This window comes from Gracilinanus agilis, chromosome 6, assembly GCF_016433145.1.
Source record: "Gracilinanus agilis isolate LMUSP501 chromosome 6, AgileGrace, whole genome shotgun sequence".
NCBI classification, from domain to species: Eukaryota; Metazoa; Chordata; class Mammalia; order Didelphimorphia; family Didelphidae; genus Gracilinanus; species Gracilinanus agilis.
The window spans coordinates 210,493,199-210,512,723 of NC_058135.1; the positions used below are offsets into that span (position 1 = coordinate 210,493,199).

The window sequence follows — 19,525 nt, forward strand, 5'->3', positions numbered from 1 at the left end:
GTTATTTCTTTTAAAAATGCATGTCTCAATATATAATATAAATCTTAACCTTCATAACTCTCTAGTTTAATATTTATTATGCAAATCAAAATACACCAATGTATCTTACTATGGCAATAAGTTATAGAATCTTATAAATTTTAGAGCTTCATTTTAGCTGTCATTCAGTTTCTAGTTATTTCAGCTGGTTTTTTGAAGCACAAGATAATTCTTGAGGGACTCTGTGTGAAGTAGACAAGCTTCACCTCTTAAACTTTCCAAACCTTGCTACCAGTACTCTTTCAACCTTCTTCCCAACAGACCCCATTTTGGTTCTGACTGACAATAACCAGCCATTTACTAAGTCAGCTGATAACAGCATAAAATGGAATCTCTCTCTGAAGTACTGGTATTTTAAAAGTGGGTGTTGTTAACCAGATACCCATAACCTCCAACAACAGAGAGCCACTATTACCTACCTCTGAGGAGTGAAATAAAAATCTTGGCATGTCTGCTCTGAGCAATGAGTCAAAGGTCATGGAATCAATCCTAAATGGGATATTAACCTTCACATCTAACTCTATCCGATCATCTCTTAAATCTGTACCCTAGGTCAGAAAGTGGATGAAAAGGGCATAAAAAGTTGAACACATATCCACCAACACTGATGGAAGTAATTGCTGAAGGTATCCTACTGATGGTGATAGGCAGCTCTTCAAATATACACAAGACAGAATATTGTCATCATTCCTAGATAAAATTTTGAAACTCTTTCACACACATATATGGGAAAAATAAAACAAAAACCTAACCAAATTTACATAGAATTCTTGCAAGGTTAAAAATGCTTAGAAATGAAAAGATTAAAATGTATTTCAATTTAATTAAAATTTCTGACTCACCATACAAGGGATGACACGTCAATGTTACTGTGTTTTAACTGCTGCCAAGATATCAGTATATTCTAATAAAAAAAATTCATGTTTTCTCAGCTCCAGTAATTTTCTATACCAAAAATTTAGAAGAATGGGCAGCAGTTATCTTTATTTTCAGTTAAAAGCTCTACCAAAAAATATACATTTTCCTTAACATTTAAAAAACAACAACAACAACACAAAATCTGAGTGGCTGTCAAATTCTCTAACTGTTTTACAAATAGTGATGGATGGTAGAAGTTAGGAATAGTGCATATTTCTTAACAAAGTAGGAAAATGTTCATTTCAAAAGTTTTACTTTCTCCTTTAAGAGCTTAAAGCTGGGGTTCTTGCTGATCTTCTTGTTAAAGATGACTAGCAGCTCCTCTTCAGATTTGTGGTGTTCATTAGTCACTGCAAAGTATTGAGCTAAAACCTTCATGAAAAGAAAACAAATGTTAGACTTAACTGTACTGAAAAGTTATCTTTCAATAATAAAAAGATGTGCTTTAAGTAGGGATCCAGGACAACAAAACAGTAACATTTTAAAAGAAAATAACTCCATGGTAAGAAAAACATGGCTCAGCACCAGATATTTATCACTGGGAGGCAGAATGCTATAATAATTATAATAAACATTGTAGAATGTTTATTATGTGCTAGGCACTTCACAAATATCTTATTTGATTCTCACAACCCTGGGAGGTAGGTGCCATTATCATCCCCATTATACAGATGAGGAAACTGAGGCAAACAGAGGTTAAGCAACTTGCTCAGGGTCATAAACCTAGGAAAGGTCTTTGAGGTCACATGTGAACTGAGCTCATCCAGACTCTAGGCTAGGCGCTCTCTCCACTGTGCCACCCAGACCTGGACTCACAAGAGACTTGGGCTTGAGGCCTAGTTTGACTTTCCAACTGTGTGGTGTTGGCCAGGTCACATACATATTTTAAAAATCAGTTACTGTAAGGGGCAGCTGGGTAGCTCAGTGGAGTGAGAGTCAGGCCTAGAGACAGGAGGTCCTAGGTTCAAACCCGGCCTCAGCCACTTCCCAGCTGTGTGACCCTGGGCAAGTCACTTGACCCCCATTGCCCACCCTTACCAATCTTCCACCTATGAGACAATACACCGAAGTACAAGGGTTTAAAAAAAAAAAAAAAAAAAAAAAAAAAAAGGGGCAGCTGGGTAGCTCAGTGGATTGAGAGCCAGGCCTAGAGACGGGAGGTCCTAGGTTCAAATCTGGCCTCAGACACTCCCCAGCTGTGTGACCCTGGGCAGGTCACTTGACCCCCATTGCCTACCCTTACAACTCTTCCACCTGTAAGTCAATACACAGAAGTTAAGGGTTTAAAATAAAAAAAAAAATTAAAAAAAAAATCAGTTACTGTATCTGTAAAATGGAGACACTAGCAAATTGTGAAGCATATTATAAAGGTGGAATTGATTGGCTGTGGTGGTTGGATGGGAGAGAGAAGCAACAGAGAGGTAAAAGTTCTATAAAAACAATTCCCAAATTTCCAATATGGGACACTAGTTAAATAATAGTGCCACTGAGAGAAATATGAAGTACACAAGGAAGAACATGTCTGAGGGGAAAATAAACTTGGGGAAGCAGGAGAGAGAACACTAGACTCGGAGTTGGGAAGATCTGAGTTCAAATGTGACCTAAACTACTTTCTAGTGGAATGATCCTAGGCAAGTCACTTAGTCTCTTTTTGTATCACTTTCCTCAACTGTAAAATGGGAACATATTAATAGCACCTACCTTGCAAGGTTACTATGAAACCAAATGAGAGTATGTCTGTAGAGTACACAGTGCTTGGCACATAAGAGGTGTTAAATAAAAATACTTATTTCTTCTTTACATCATAGGGTTGTTATAAGGAAAGTGCAAAGATTATATAAAGTGCTATATAATAAAATGCCTAAATATTTTAAAACAAGCAAACAATTTCATCAACTATACTAATTCCATACCTTTTTCCTTAATTTTTTAATTGATATTTCATTGTCGGGGGCCTGTTTCAGAACAGCTTTGATAGTTCCTTTCCAGTTGAATTTCCCTAAAATGTGACAAATTACACATAACAGTACAATATATACATGTGCATATAAACATATACATGTAACATTTGTTACAAAAATATTCATAAAATAAATGTGAAAACTATACCAGTTGGATGAATAAAACAGTTATAAGTCAACTACTTTGGGAAATGGATGAACTCTTCACTGATTAAGATATCACTAACACCTTGTAATCCATTTAATACCATGGAATAAATCATAACATGATATATATATATGTCCTGACTAAGTAGAATACTAACCATTCTCCAGTCTTATATTCAGTCTAACTCAGGGCATCCCAAAGCTGGCACATTCTGCCTCCCCATCTCTACATTCAAACACAAAAGCTCTCCCTGACCTCAAGAAGCTTTCACCCCAACACAAGAGACAACATGGAATAGACACAGACAGGCAATCACAAGTGACCAGGGAAGGTTTCCTGTAGCCCTTGCTGAACCTTAAAAGAAGCCAGGAACACCTGAGGGTACGAGTGAGAAGCACACAGAGAGCTGGACCAAGGTGTGTGGAACATCCAGTAAGGCTATTGTGGTTGGACAATAAAGCGCATGGCAAGGAGGTAAAGCATAAAGACTAGAAAGGTGAAAAGGGGCAAAGTTATAAAAGATCTTTCGATATCAAAGTTTTCTATTTGACTCTGGGGGTAACAGGGAGCCAGTGGAGTTTATTGAGCATGGAGGTGACATAGTCAGACCATGCTTTAAGAAAATCATGTTGGCAGTTCTGTGGGGGATTCAGGCAGATAAATCAATCAGAAGGCAATTGCAGCAATGGTGATGAGGGCCTGACCCAGGGTAGTGGTTATGTGAATGAAGAGAAAGGGATATAGATGAGAGATGTTGTGATGGTACAACCAGATCAACTGGATTTGTGAGGTGAGACCGATGAATAGAAAATAATGAGGGTCTGAACCTGAAAGACTAGTGACCCCAATAGGGAAGTTTGGAAGGGGGAAAGAGAATAAGTCCTTTTTTGGGAGATGGCCTCATTATAGGAAGTCCTGTAACGAGGCAATTGGAAATGTGGGATTGAAGCTCAGAGGAGAGGCTATGGATAAATACTATCTGGATAAATAAATCTACAAGTTAGAGATAATAATTGAACTCAAAGAAGTCAAGACAAATAGCAAAGAACTTGGGGAATTCCTAGAGTGGAAGGATAGAAGATCCAGCAAAATAGAATGAAGAACAGCAAGACAGGTAGAAAGTGCCCAATTTATTCCTAAAGAGTAAGGTACTGAAAACATTTACCTCAATATTTAATTGGGTTTGATAGATTAGATAACTATTACAATTACTCCTAAGTTTTGGATGCTTATGCATTTATCATTATATGACATCCTTAAGATAAATTATAATAACATGGTATCAGTAAAAAATATATATCAGAAAGCAATCTAGGCCATATCTGCAGATAACATTCCTTTACTGGAACTATAGGCCTCAAAAGGCCAGCTTTTCTACTTTATGGGAACATGCTCTACAAATGATTTAGCTTACAAACTCTCACACAATCTTCACAAACAGCTAATGGAGTATTTACATTTGCTTAGGTACAGTCTCTGGATCAGAAGAAATCTACTTCAAGTATTTCATAAGCTATTCCCTGATCTTTTCTGAACTGGAAGGCTGCTTTCCCTCATTTAATCTGATGTCAAATCTTGTCCTTGTTTTTTGGCCTTTCTATTCTGATTTGTCTTCTATTTGAGTACATGCCTTATATATTTCCCTTTTCCTAGGATTTTCCCTACCCATCACCAGGCTGAGTTCATTACTTTGAACATGGGAGGTACTGAAGAAAAATTAAGTCAAATTTGTTGAAATATACCTTTTATAGGTGTTTCACTCTCTTCAGTCTCTAAGTTAGTATCTTCTGTATGTTTCATTTTTTTCTTCTTAGAATCAGCTTCTTCTAGGTATTTAGAAAATTAAAATACAACATCATTACTACCATTGCCATCATTTGGAAGGGAAAATACCCCAGTTGGAGTTTTGTATTTAGAATTAAAAATACTTTTTTCAAGAAAAGAAGTAACAAACCATTTTTTTAATCATTAGAAAACACAGTATGCAAAAATGAGCCACCTACCTTCTGAATGCTTACGTTTCCTTTTTTCTGCAGGTGCTTTCGTCTCTTCCTCTGTCATTTCAACATGATTCCCATTTCCATTCACTTCTGATTCTGCGGCACATTCCTTCTTGGGTTTTTTCTTCTTATTTTTCTTCTTTTCTGTGTTGTTAATTTCTGACTTTTCTTCCTGGTTAGCATCAAGTTCTTCTACCTGGCTCCTCTTGCGCTTTTTGGATTTCTGGTCACTTGAATTTTCCTGATGGTTTTCTAACTTCAGTTCTTTCTTTTCTTTTTTCCTGTTCTTCTGTCTTTCTTCTTTGCGTTCTCTTTTGTTCTTCTTTGCTTCTGGTTGTCCAACTGTTCTTTCACTGACTTCAGTGGGTGTTGTCTTAATTTTGTTTTCTGCATGTTGATTCTCCACTTGGTTGAGGGGCTGTTTCTCTTGTTCTTTTGTATTTGGTCCCTAGTTATTGGGGGAAAAACACAAATGAGATTATAAATATTACCATAAAAACATTACTTACATATGAGCTCTTACTACAATGGGAAACATAATGAAGCAGTGATAAAATCAAAAACAAAAGCCAATGACAATATAGGCTGTCATTCAGTAAGACTTTTTACTTCCAAAGGAGTGAGCTTCCTGCCACCTAAACCAGGCTTTCTAATCTCAATACCTAACAATACCTCTACTACTCCTTCCCATTAGTCTAAATTCTTCTCCTTGGCATCTGCTAAAGAGCCTAAATTTTTCCTCAATTATCCCCGAACGAGGAAAAATCAAGAGGACTTCTGAATCAAACATTAATTTTTTTCTAGTTCTAAAGAGTCTATCATAAATCAAATGACTTGCTAAATTTGAACTGAAAGTGTATTTTGCTTAGAAAGTATACGTTTGTCTCAAGCAGCACAAAACAAGGAAAATATTCAATACCATTTTGACCAAGGAAAATAAAAAATGTATAGACTCTCAGTAAGATAGGTATTTCCTGAGAGGAAGGTCTTACTGATAAGAGACTAGTCTTTTTCCTTTAATGTTGTAGCCAATAATTTGAAAAAACAAAAAACAAAAATTCCTCCATTCAAATGACCAGTTGGTTGATGTTAAGGGCACCTGCAGAATGGAGCTAATAATACCTGCACTTTCTGCCTGAGAAGAGAGGTGAGAAGACAGTGCTTTGTTAACCAAACAATGCTAAATAAAATACTGGCTATTAGGATCAAGGTCTTTTAGTAGGTTTTTATAAAGTCCAGTATATTTAACCATACTAATTTCATTATGTTAACCTCCCCTTGTCTATAGCTAGTCCTACTGAAGCAACATCATGAACAATATGTTTGCTATTAAAACATCTTTCCCAAGCCCACAGGAAAATACTCTATATAGCAGAGTCAGATTTAGTTTTATCCACAAATTATAGGATGCAAAGAAACTCCATTCTACAACTGTTACTCATTTTAACTTTAACCTCAGTTCGAGGATGACTTACATTGCTGGTAGCTTCAGAAAAGATATCCCACACCTGTTCCTGAAGAGAGTCATTATAAATTTTTAAACTGTTCTTCATCCAATTCTGTCAAGAAAAGAAGTTCAAAGTTATTTGCATGACCACATATTGATTAAAAATAAATAGAGATTATGCTTAACTTATTCTCCACCCTTGAAAAGTAAGCCTAGGTGTCAGTTACTCTGGTTCTTATCCCATAGTGCTGATGGCTATGAAAATTCCTATTCCAACTCCTCGAGATCAGGGCAATGGTAGAAGGTGGCAAGAAAAGTAGTGTTGAAGAAAGAAAGAAAGGTGATTCAATCCTATGAGACTTCCTCTCTGGCCCTGTACTGCTGGGTTTTGCAGCCCAAATTCATAAATAATATTTTTACCCCAACCTAGAGTCCTTATCTTGTTCTTCATTAAAGAATATGACCCATTACGAAGATTTCAGAATAACTCTGAATTCAATTTTTTTCTCTAAAATGCAGAAGAATTTTACTTCAGTCTTTGGAGTCGCTTCATGTCCTCATCACCATCTATATGAAAACAAGTTACTTATTTAAAAGAAAGCCAAGTAAGGCATAGTGAATGACAAAGGAAAGGGAGGATAAGAAGACTTTTTAAACATTTCAGAGGGCCATGAAAGATAAGCAGCAAAGAGGGAAGTCTAGCAATACTAGGCCAGGGAAATATCCCTCTAAGTTTTTAATCAATGGAAAACTCCTTTAACCCCATTCCTCTTTCTTAAAGAACAACCTCCAAAACTCTTTTTACATCCTCAAGTTAAAACTCTGAATGCATCTTCCCCCACCCACTCCCCATAGAATCACTTTATTGTAGAATGAATTCCATGTGCAAAAGTGATTTAAAAAAGTTTTTATGATCGTCTGTGAACCTAGTCACCATGCATTAACACTGTTTCAATAAAAAAATGTGCTTCAAACTTCACCCTTCCCCCCAAATTTTTTAAATCAATATTATCCATGAACATTTAGAGACCAAGGGGTAATCTTTTTCAACTTCTTTTTGTGAGGAAGTGACTTCAACTACTTACCTGAAATTTGGCCTTTTTCCTTGGAATGTTATCAAAACCGCTAACTTTTTCTAAAATTTCTCGCAATTTGGGGCTAATAGTGGGTTTCTTCATTACTTCATGAATCTTCTGCAAAAGGAGAAATGTAGAAAGCCAGAAAAGATGAGTATAAAATCAATGAATCCAGACATAAACCCAATTAAAAACTCATGATAACAGTTCAACAACCAAATTGGTACTATTGGTATATAACTTTGCTGTGGTCAGAAAGGTCTGCTATGAACCTGTTGTTTCTCTGAAAAAGTAAAATACCTAGATAATAGTAAGATCATGTAGTATTCTCTTAGTCATGAGTTCCTGACCTACGATTCTACCATAGGGGTCCATAACACAGAAAAAAGTTAAGAACCCTTGCTTTATGTGGTAATGGAGAATACTTGTAGAATCTCAAATAACTGGATTCAAATTCAAAATTGGTTTTAGTGGAGTCATAATTAGTAAGACTGATTTCTAAGGAAGATAAAGGACAATATTGTTTTTTTAGTTCATGGGGATCATATGATCATATTCTAGAGCTGGAAGGGCCCTCAGAGATCATATGGTTTAACTCTTTAATTTCTCACCCGAGGAACCTGGTTTAACTTTCCCAGGACTTGAACCCAGGGTCAGATGACTACTCTATAATAAGCTAGTTTCACTATACTAAGCTCATATGACCTACTATAGGAAAGGGTAAGAGGGAATTCCTGTTCCCATTCCTAGATTTGCTTTGGGAGAATGTTATAAGGGTATTTAAATCACTTCTGCATTCAATGCACTTTGTATCTCTTATTTATTTTATAGGTCGTTTTATCCTCTACCAGGTCCCCATACATTCCGCCCATGGTGAAACTAAGAATCTTACTTTGTGTATTTTATGTGTATGAGTGTATATTCTTCCCCTACTAAGCTATAAAGCTTTAATAATGGTAGCCTATTCTGCTAAGTACCTTGACCATAGCATATGCTCAACAAATACCTAATGAACCAACAATACAATTAGTTTTAAAGTCTAGTTACATTGTAGACTGCATCAGTTTCCTTCCAATGGCATTAGATGATCCCCACTGTCTATTAAATTTTATGAAGAGGACTTTGAGGGACTATCCTAAAAATCTAATCATCAACAATAACACCAAGTTGCATACTGGGAGCTGAGATGGCAAAGTAAAAGATGCTCCACTCCCCCAACCCCTCCATATGCACACAAAAAGAAAATAAATTGCCTTAAAACAAACGAAAGCTGAAGGAATATGTCTCACTGGGTTAACAAGAGACAGAGGCCCAGGCAACATCTTTGAGAACCAGCAGAAATTGAAACAAGCCAATACATGGCAACTACGTCAAAGGCAAAGAAGCTGCAGAAAAGGAATGAGCCAGCCATTCCACACTGGTATAAAAGGCAGAGAAGGCAGGAAACTTACTAACTTTCATGTGGCAGTGGAGCCTTGAGGCCACATGGGAGCAGAAAGGGGGAACTGGAACTTCAGGACCCTACTCACTACCATGTGGCATCAGAGACCAGGGACTACAAGGGAGGAAAGAGGGGGAACTGGAACTACAATAAACTATTAGCTCCTATGTGGCAGCAGAGTCCAAAGCAAGAGACCTGCCCATCCCAGGCCACTTGGCAAGGGTAGGGAAACAGCAGAGAAGGGACCAGCCCAGTCCACAAAACAATAAGGAAACTGGCAGCACAGAGAGCTGAATCAAATCTCCACAGAGCAAGCCAGCAAGGCCACCTCCTTGACAGACATACTGTGAGGAACAAGGGCAGCTGGTCCCATTCCAAGTACTGGAGAAGAGGACTGTGCAAGCTTGGAGCAGTTTGCCCACTATCCCAAGAACAGAGAAGGACCTCAAAGATAGGTAAGGTAATGAGGACATAAAACAACCCAAAAAATGAGCAAACAACAACAACAAAACCCTGATTCTAGAAAGTTATTTTATTGATAGGACAGACCAAAATATGAACTCAGAAGATAACAATGTCAAAAAGGAAATATGGGAAGCCTCAAAAGAACCCCTAGAAGAAACGGAAAAGAAGTTAAAAAAAAAAAACAACCAAAAAGAAATTAAGAGAATTGACAGAAAAACTCAATAGCTGGGGGTGGTGTGGAATTCATGAAGAAATCAACTCCCTAAAAACTAGAAGAGGCCAAATGGAAAGTGAGGCAAAAAAAATAACACTGAAGAAAATGATTTTAAAAAGTAGTATTGGCCAAATGGAAAAGGAAAAACAAAACTCAAAGAAAAAAACAACTAGCAATTTGAATTGGATGAACAGAAGCTAACGAAACCATAAGACACCAGGAAACTTTAAGACAAAAAAAAAATGAAAAAATACAAGAAAATGACTGACCTGGAAAATAGATCCAGGAAAAAGAATCATTGGACTATCTGAAAAGCTATGATTTTTAAAAGAGCCTGGACACCATATTACAAGAAATCATCAGAGAAAACTGCCCTAATATCCTCAAATAAGAAGGAAAAATGGAAATAGAGAGAATCCAGGACTTCCTGAAAGACACCCCAAAATAAAATACCTCAGAACCATTGTGGCCAGATTCCAAACTTCCAGGCAATGGAGAAAGTACTACAACCTGCCAGAAGTAAACAATTCAAGTATGTAGGAGCCACAATCAGGATTACATAGAAACTAGGAGCTTCTACATTAAAGTCATGGAAAATGATATTCCAAAAGTCAAAGGACCTAGGAATATAACCTCTTAGAATTAAACACCAAGCAAAACTGAGTATAATCCACCAGGGGAAAAAGAAAATATGATGAGCAAATTAGACACTCAAGAGAAACATAAAAAGTAAAGTAAAAACCTTAAGGATTTTGATTAGGTTGAATTGAGTACCACATTCAAACTTGGGACAGTGATAATTAAAATAAGATAGCTATGATTCTTGAGAAAGGTAAGGTACTTTAAAAGCATTCAAGACACCTAATGTACCTAAGATACTTAAGAATTTTATCACTATCAGAGCTCTGAAAATGCGTATATGTAGACAGAAAGAAGGAAGCTGAATAAGATGGGCTGATATAAAAAATCAAAAGGGATGGGAAAGAATATGTGGCAAGAAGAGAAGAGGAGAAATAGAAGTGGGTAAACTACCTTTCATTAAGAAGCATGTAAGTGGCAAATTCAGGGGTGGGATGAGAAGGCTGTGATCGAACTTTACTCTCATCATAGTGAGAATAGCACCCACACTCAGTGTCAACTATAGAAACTTACCTTACCCTGTGGGAAAGTAAGGGTAGGAAGAATAAGGGAGGGATGGAAAAAAAGAAGGCAAATTAGGGGAGGTGGTCATCAAAAATCATCTGTGAACAGAGAAAGGCTAAAAGGAGAGAGAGAGAGAGAGAGAGGAAACAAGGAGAAAACAAGAGTGAGGGAAACACACAATTAGTAACCATAACTGTGAAGGTGAATGGGATGAACTCATCCATAAAATAAAAAAAAAGGACATCAGAGTGAATTAAAAACCAGAACCTCACAAGCTGTCTATAAGAAATACATTTAAAACAGGGAGACAGTAAAAATGAAAGGGTGGAGTAAAATCTACTATGCCTTAGCTAAAGTAAATGATAACATTGTTTCTATAGATAAAGTATGTTTCAAACAAATGATTTACAAATAAACTTTTAGAACATATCCCAATCATAACTTTGGCATTTCCCGTTTTAGGAAATCCATCTGGTGATAAAAATCTGTCGATAGGCATCTTTCTTCAAGAGATAATAGTTAACTACTCCAAGGTGTAAGAAATAAAATGGATATAAAAGGATAGATTTTAAAATATTATGGTTTTAAAAGATTTATTAACAGCCATTAGAAAAATGAAGCCATGTGCCATACTAAGAGTTAGTTTGAAAGGACCCACCATTACCTCCTCCTCCCCTCCTGGCTTGTCTCTAAATCCCCAAAGAGCAAGTACCCATCCAGTCTCTCACTATTTATCCTTCTGTTTATCCTTCTGTTTACATTACTATGCAAGACAGGAAGCCTGTTGGCTCACGGGAAATGTAGTTTCAAGGAACCCTAAATGTCCACAGGAAGTTTAGATCAGGGACCTCAAATTTAGATCAGGAACCCCCAAATCTCCAATATCACAAAGGGTCAGTGTCCAGGATATCCAATTCTAACCTTTATTGTACTGCTCATCTTTAAGGAAAAAGTACATTTTGAGCAACTGAGTCAGAAAGTATGACGCAATTAGTAATTTTAGCTGTTCCTTTCCCTTTCCTCCTCATCAACACCCATTCCTGTCAAGAAGTATTCTTTGCAGGGGCAGCGAGGTGGCTTAGTGGATAGAAAGCCAGGCTTGGAGATGGGGGGGGGTCCTGGGTTCAAAAAATCTGCCATCAGACCCTTCCTAGTTGTGTGAACCTGGGCGAGTCACTTAACTCCCAACTGCCTAGTCTTTACCACTCTTTTGCTTTGGAACTAATATTTAGTATCAATTCTAAGACAGAAGGTAAGAGTTAAAAACAAAGTATTCTTTACTTTAAAATCACAGATACATTTGTAGTAGTTCTAGCAACAAAAAGCTATTCTCACTATTAACCAATGGACACACATTTTTTGAAGAAAATTATACATTAGAAATAGGAAGTATTTTACCTGAATCCATTCTTGCTGTTTAACATCTCCTTTGTTGGTTTTGACCTCATATCCTTTGCCCCCATATTTCTGATCTTCACTGATGCACTTCACATGTTTTTTGTATTCATCACCCCTTAAATAGAAAAGAAATGCATTTCAATAGATTTAAAATTTCAATTCCTATCCCAACTTACTAAACACATAAAACACAACCTATTACATCAATCGTTTCAAAATTTCATTATTATACTTCTTAGTACTAACAATAACAAACTAACATTGATATAACACTATGTGCCAGGCACTGTGCTAAGCATTTACAATTATTATTTTATTGGATCCTCACAACTACCCTGGGAGATAGTTGCTATTATTATCCCCATTTTAACAATGAGGAAACTGATTCAGAGAGGATAAGTGGCCTGCCTAGGGTCACACAGATAATATGTATCTGAGGCTGGATTTAAACTCGAGTCTTTCTGCCTCCAGCAGTCCAACAGTCTAACCATGAACAGCTCCTCTGATGTTAACGTCATCATTTTCTCTCCTCCAAGGTCCAATATATAAAATGCTATTAACAAGTTCTTTGCTTATTCCTCGAACTTTTAATACCAAACTTCCAGATAAATACTTTATAGGTATATCAAGGTATTTGTAAGCAAAGGTAAAAGTACTCTTTGAGCTCTAATAGTCAATAGATGTTTAGGGTTTGCTTTGTTTTGTTTTGGTCTGGACTTGTGATTTCTTTGTCGACAGAGATGCTGTGTTAATGTCTGCCACTGATGCAGAGCAGTAGCTCAGTCTGAAATGGTGGCGTGGGGTGCTGAGCAATTGAGGACTGTGGCCAGTGGTTACAGAGGTAGTACATGTCAGAGGCAGGTGTTCTGGATACCAAAGCCAGCTCTCTCTCCAATATGCCACTGGCAACATAGATGTGAGGTACGAAATTAGTACAAAGAAAAGGCTATAGCTTCAGTGTGGATGTGCACATAGAGACAGAGCACCAAGGTAGCTCCTTGGGACATACACTTAGGTACCTAAGACTGAGTTAATGGGGAACAATGATTGAGTTCCTGATGGGATTCCCCCCCCCCTTCCCAGTCCTTTCAGACTCTTCCAAAACCTGATCTTAACAGCAACTCCATAATTTTCAAGCTCAATGGGGAAAGCCAGAGTACCAGGCCTGTAGGTGGGAGGACCCGAGTTCAAATATGACCTTAGACTCTTTCTATTTATGTGATATTGAGCCAGTCACTTGACCCCTATTTGCCCAGCCCTTGCCCTTCTACCTTAAGAGTTGTTACTAAGACAGAAAGTAAGGTTTAAAAAAAGAGTACAGTCATTTATAACGCCTTTAAAAACAACTACATTAAAAAAGCTTACCAGAAATCTTTGCCACAGTCAATGCAAGAAAGGCATTGACAGTTTCTGCAAATATTCACATGTTTCTCCACTTGCCCTTTCTTCACTGATTCTCCACATGCATTGCATGTAAAAAATACCATTTTAGTAAATGCTGTTTTACTCTACCCAAAATAGATGAAAATGCTGGAACTAAAAGAAAACACAAGATTAATTTTAGATGTGTCAAGAATTTACAGCATATATACATACACATACATATGTATACTAAAGTTTATTCAAAATCAAATGACTCAGATTTAATTTTCTAAATATATTTTACAGTAACAAATATATAGTATGAGCAAAAATCAAAATCACCTAAATAAAATTACTATCCAGCAAAATCAAGTCATCTTTTTTTTTTAAATGCTTTCCTCCCTGATAGTGGCTAAACCATAAGTAAAAATAACAAGGTAACAATTTATGCCACCTATCTACTATTTGCACATAGTAATTGGTATTTATGTATATGAAAGAAATAGAAGATGATTCCAAATCTGCAATGCAAATGACTAGCTCACCATGCAAAATGACAATGCAAATAATAAGGAAGGTATGTATAAATGTATGGGTACAGAGCATGTGGTTGAGGATTGCTGGCAGAGAAAAGAAATCTCTTCTCTTCATAAAAACCACAAAGAAAATCATAAAAATATATTGATGGTGATAGCTGTTTGTCAAAATATGCCTCATTATTTTGTCTCAATATTGCTATTGTTTACTCAGCCTCATTTAACAGCTAATAATACAGGAGCCTTTTAGTATTTCTGTCCCTAAATGCCAAGTGAGCCCTAACCCTAGCAACTCATACAGAAAAAAAGAGGAATAAATAACTACTTTGGGGGAACTGTCTTCAATGAATCACTTCTCCAAGGTCCCTAAAACTAAGAAAATCTTAGTCTTCACTCTATCTTCACATATATCCTATAATCAATATATCTCCTCTATTTGTGGGTACTTATTCCAGGTGTTTACTGATGAATGAGACGTCAGTAGAGTGACAAAGGCAGTTTAGGAATATTTTCAAACTTCTGTGACAGAGTAATGTTTAGCTCATGTCTCCTAAGATTAAAGTGATCTGGACACAGCAAGAGCCCTTTTACTATGGGCACCTCCCTAAAAATATAATGTTCTATCTACAGGGTGTGATGGAATATTATACAAAACAGTCTGACCCTGGTCTCACTGTCAAGTTAAGCTGCTAAGAACATGAACCTGGTGTCTGTAGCTGGAGTCTAAGAAAAAGATTGGAGGAAGAATACTCACAAATCTATAGATTTAGGAAGGCTCTTCCCCTTACTGCTAGATACCTTTGTAGGTGCTACATAATGTTAATGATGACAACAGCAATAATTCAACTTTTTAATAGGAGATAGTCATTAACTGAAGGCTATATCAGATTCTTTATATCAGATCTATATCTAATCTATATCAGATCCTTGATCTGTTTTAATGTCTATTTTTTATCCAATTTCAAATGACAAATATAATTTTAAGTAAAACAAAAAGCTAACTCCCAATAAATGGTTTAAAATCATATTATAAGTATCAACCTGGGAAGATGTCATAATCAGTGGCCAAAACCTATATATAATATAGATATAATAAACCCATTAAGATATAGTAAATAGATATAATAAACCCATTAAGATATAGTAATTCTACTTGCTGATAATTTATTTGATATTCTTATAAAACAATATTTCTATTCTACAATTAAAAAGCATCCCAGGGACATAAGGAAAGGAGTGTTCAACTCTTTTCTGAGGAACTCTGCCTCTCACCTGAAGTTTTGTGAACCTGTGGGGGAAGGACTGCTTGAAAGGGGCGTCCTACCAAGCCTTCAGAAAGGAGAACAAGTGGCCAGAAGTTATGCTGCTGTCCACAATCAACTGGCCAGGGACTTCTGTTAGAGAAAAAGATAAAGAAATCAGTTAGAAACTTAAAATGTAGTTCAATAACACAAAATAAAATGTTATCCTGGCAATGATCTGGTTCAATGTACCTACATAAGCAACTCACCAACTTCAGGATGACTGAGAGGTTAAGATAGAGAGAAGCCTATTCCATTTTGTCTCCCCTTGCTGTTATTACACATTCCCCCCCTCCTTCCCCTGACTCTATCACTCATCTGGCAATGATAAATAACAGGAAAGATGAAGGGGGAACTAGAAAAAAAGATGAGAAGTCTCACAAGACCTGTCCTTCTACCACTCTTCCAGACCAAGGTTTTCAGCACCACTAATGGGAAGGAGGGAAAGTATATACACCTTCATGTACATATCACTCAGTCTCTCAATACATCCTCTAGTCACTGCTTCCATTTCTACTCCTTGTTCCACATACACTTTCTACCCTAAAGCTCCAGATCCAGCCACAAAAGTGATATAGAGCTTGGAGAGTTTTCTCTTCTACTAACCAACTGGATAGAAGGTAAGTGGAGAGACTTTCCAGTTCTGTTGCCAGTTATATTCTTCCTAAGAAAGGCATTTCTAGTTTCCCAAGTTAGAACCCTGATTGTATTTTTCTATAGAACCACCATTATATTTGGTGTTTGGGCTTAACAGTAATGTACTTCAGTTCTATTATGGGTTATATAGGTTTTGGTTCACTGCCCTGGAAACCTCAACATCACAGATATCATCCTTTCTTTAAAAAAATGATTTCTGAGTTATTTTGCACCATGTTTAGAAAACAATTTCATATGTTCTGAATCTTTGGGCAAAATGCAGTCTCTTGTTCTGCTCTTTTTGTACTTTACGTTTAGTGGAGATAACAACTTCAATCACCTGCTTGGTATTCATATGGATTAGTAAAATAATGCTTGTAATCAGCTTACTTCTCCTTTAGAAGCCCCAGCGCACATATTAGTATGAGCCATAAAAATAACCTTGACTATCTTTCACACTATAAAACTATAGCAAAGAATATAACTTATTATTTTCAGTATATGGCTGGGCAAACTAAATATTAACTCTAAAGAAATTCTGCTTGAATCTATAAATTAAAAATTCCCATTGGTACTAGTAAGCATTTATTAAGTACTTATTGTGTCTGACCCTGTGAAAAGAGCAGGGGAATTCAGAGAACGGCAAAATTAATGGCTCAGGTCCTTGTAGAGCAGGACACATTCATATGTTACAATTATGTCCTCACATTGCAATCCATGACTGCTGTAGTAGCATAGGGCCTGGACCTGTGATTTCATTGAGGATGAAAAGAGGGCACAACAGACCTGTCCTCTTGCCACTTCTCCAGCCCAACATTTTCATCACTATTAATGGGAATGAAATATATACAACATCATGTACATACCACTCAGTCCCTCAATTATAAGCCTCCAGCCACTGCTTCCATTTCTGTTCCTTGCTCCTTGGCCTTTGGAACTACTGGGTGAGAAAACTTTCTCTGCTGATGCAGGTTGGCACTTTTTTCTATAATGAGAAGTTAAAGGGCTTGTGTCACAGGCAAGACCCTGGCTTCAAGATGGCTCTCTACTGTCCCATACTGACTCTTTACTATTTAGAACTATCCTTAAAAAAAAAAGAAGCAAAGTCTTTGGACTTATCAGAGGTGTGACCCATTGGAAAAAGCATTCAGAAAATATGGAGATGTGGTTCTAACTTCAGCTATATCACTAGCAAGATGTGTAACCTATAAAGTAAGCCACTTTCTATCTCTTCTCTATTAAAGTCTCATCATATCATGGAGGAAATCCTGAGTTCTCAAAATTCAGTTTAATTCAGCATGTATTAGATGTCTATGATATGAAAGGCATGTACAAAAAGCAGGAGAAGCATCTATGCTGTAAGATCTATTGCAGCTTTCAAGTCATCCCAGAGACACACAATAGTTTTGTAATTTAGAACAAGTCACTTAACTTCTTAGTGTCTCAGACACATTAATCAGATGCACTAACAATTCCCTATGAAATCAAAGGACCAAACCTTTAAATACCCCTTTCTCACCAGAATTTGGGGACAAAACTAAAAATTTTTTTAGGGTCTCCTTTCAATGTCTTTCTGTTTTCTTGGCAACAGTTCCTTTTCACTCATCTTTTAGTTGCCTAGGGCCCAAAGTCTCTTTCTTTACCTTCCTCCCTATTTGCATTTTCAAGGAATATTTCAAGGAATAATTAACTCAAACAGTTGGTATGAATTGAAAGGATCACCAGCCAGTCCAACACCCTTTTTTTACAGATGTATTCTTATTCTCCAAAAGCTTGTCTTCTTAAATTTGTTCTATTGTGCTTGTGTATACATCCCATTTCCACCAGGAAACATCAGATTTTTAAGCTCTCGGAGCACAAAAGCCATTTTTCATGTCGATGTCCTTCTCCACTCAATCTCAAAACTTAACAGTTTGTTGAATAGAATTGTGGGTTACAAGATCTGCCCAAAAGGGTGAGGGAGGGGAACTTACAAGGGCAGGGATAGGGGTAGTGGCAGTGCATAGAGATGGAACGCTGGGCCTGGAGGGTTCAAATGTGGCCTCAAGACTTCTTAGCTGTGTGACTGGGCAAGTCACTTAATCTATTTGCTTCATTTCCTCACCGTAAAATGGGAAAAGAACGGCACCTACCTCCCGGGGTTGCTGTGGAGATGAAATGGGAGAATAATTGTTAAGAGCTTGGCCCAGTGCCTGGCACATAGTAGGCGCTGAATAAATCTTGGCTATGGTTATTACTGCTCACCATCACACTCAGACTAAGTGCCTGAGCAGGGCTTCCCTGACAGATGTCTGGGTTTTTCCATTACTCCAGTTCGCTTAGTTAGGCATGTACCGCCCCTCTCCCCTCTCGCCCACCCCGACATCATTTGATCCGTAAAGAGGTATCGCAGAAGCCCGGGCCAAATGCAGAATGAGGCTCCAGGGATCCAGCCAGTGCTCATTTGATGATGGCCAAACGGTAACTTGTCCAGGGCTGCCCGGACACAAGACACATGGTCGGGCAGGGACTCGAACCCAGGTCCTCGGACTCCCAGGTCACTGCTTTTCTCATGCACCCAGCCTGGCTGAGTCGTGCACCTCCAGACTCTCGGGCACCGGCCCCACGCGGGGGTTGGGAGGGGGGCGGGCGCAGGCCGCACGGGCTTTCCTGGGTCCACGCTGGGACTCTGACCTGGCCGGGGCTGCCTGTTGCGGGTAGCCCCTTCCCCAGGCAGAGGCCCCTTCCCATGCAGCCTCAACCCACCCCAACGGACCATTATCACTCACCCCCGCCGCGCGCCGGGGAACCGTTTCAACCGCCCGCGCCCAGCACGTGGGCTCTCTCGGGGCGGTCCCGCGAGTCCGCCTCCCGCTTCTAGTCCACGCCAACTATCTGGGACTCCTCAGATCCGAGTAAGCAGCGGAGACCGCGAACTGGAGAACTCGCGCATGCGTGCGACACACTCTCCCCTTTTCTCTTATCCTCGGCCCCGCCTCCGGTCCCCATCTTCTCCTGGAGGAAGTGACGTTCAAGGAAGTGCTCTGGCACAAGAAGTGCTGTCAAACCGCCGGGCCCAGCGGCCGTCGGCGGAGCCTTTGGTGCTCCGCTGAGTGGCTGGGGCAGAAGGAGTCCGAGGAACAGGAGGAGAAGGGCGCGCTCCTGCCAGCTCAGACAGGTAAGGAAGCCCTTGGAATGTAGCTGAAGGGATCGAGGAAGACAAGACTTCACTGCTTGCCTCTCTTCACCTCTGCACTCTCGACAGGGTCCTCAGAGCTCTCCTAGACTTTAGAGGGGAGGCCGGGCCCTTGCTGCGGGTCAGGAAGGATCCTTCTAGGCCACTGTAGGAGCTTGCGGCTAGCGCCGCCCCCGGCTAAATGGGCGGGCCTGAGGGAGGCGGGAGCCTTCCCTGCGCTTGAAGGGCAATGGGAGGAAGTGGGTTCTTTGGACTTGTAGGCGGA

At 38.5% G+C, this 19,525-nt stretch overlaps 1 protein-coding gene across 3 annotated transcripts; it reads right to left on the minus strand.

The window, feature by feature from the left end:
* Window positions 1–842: 842 nt before the first annotated feature.
* On the minus strand, window positions 843–19,292 carry LYAR (Ly1 antibody reactive). Of its 3 annotated transcripts, none has more exons than XM_044680367.1 (11): window positions 18,854–19,292; window positions 16,952–17,070; window positions 15,421–15,542; window positions 13,616–13,786; window positions 12,251–12,365; window positions 7,599–7,706; window positions 6,542–6,625; window positions 5,070–5,514; window positions 4,809–4,889; window positions 2,871–2,956; window positions 843–1,329 (listed from the first exon to the last, which is right to left on the minus strand). In XM_044680367.1, exons 4-11 carry the CDS (start codon window positions 13,735–13,737, stop codon window positions 1,195–1,197), a joined length of 1,176 nt encoding a protein of 391 aa, XP_044536302.1. In that variant the 5' UTR covers window positions 13,738–13,786; window positions 15,421–15,542; window positions 16,952–17,070; window positions 18,854–19,292; the 3' UTR covers window positions 843–1,194. The 3 variants fall into 3 exon arrangements, with proteins under 3 accessions (XP_044536302.1, XP_044536300.1, XP_044536301.1); XM_044680365.1 differs by having other exon boundaries at window positions 4,809–4,892; window positions 18,854–19,291; XM_044680366.1 differs by lacking the exon at window positions 16,952–17,070 and having other exon boundaries at window positions 4,809–4,892; window positions 18,854–19,291.
* Between the last annotated feature and the right edge of the window lie 233 nt (window positions 19,293–19,525).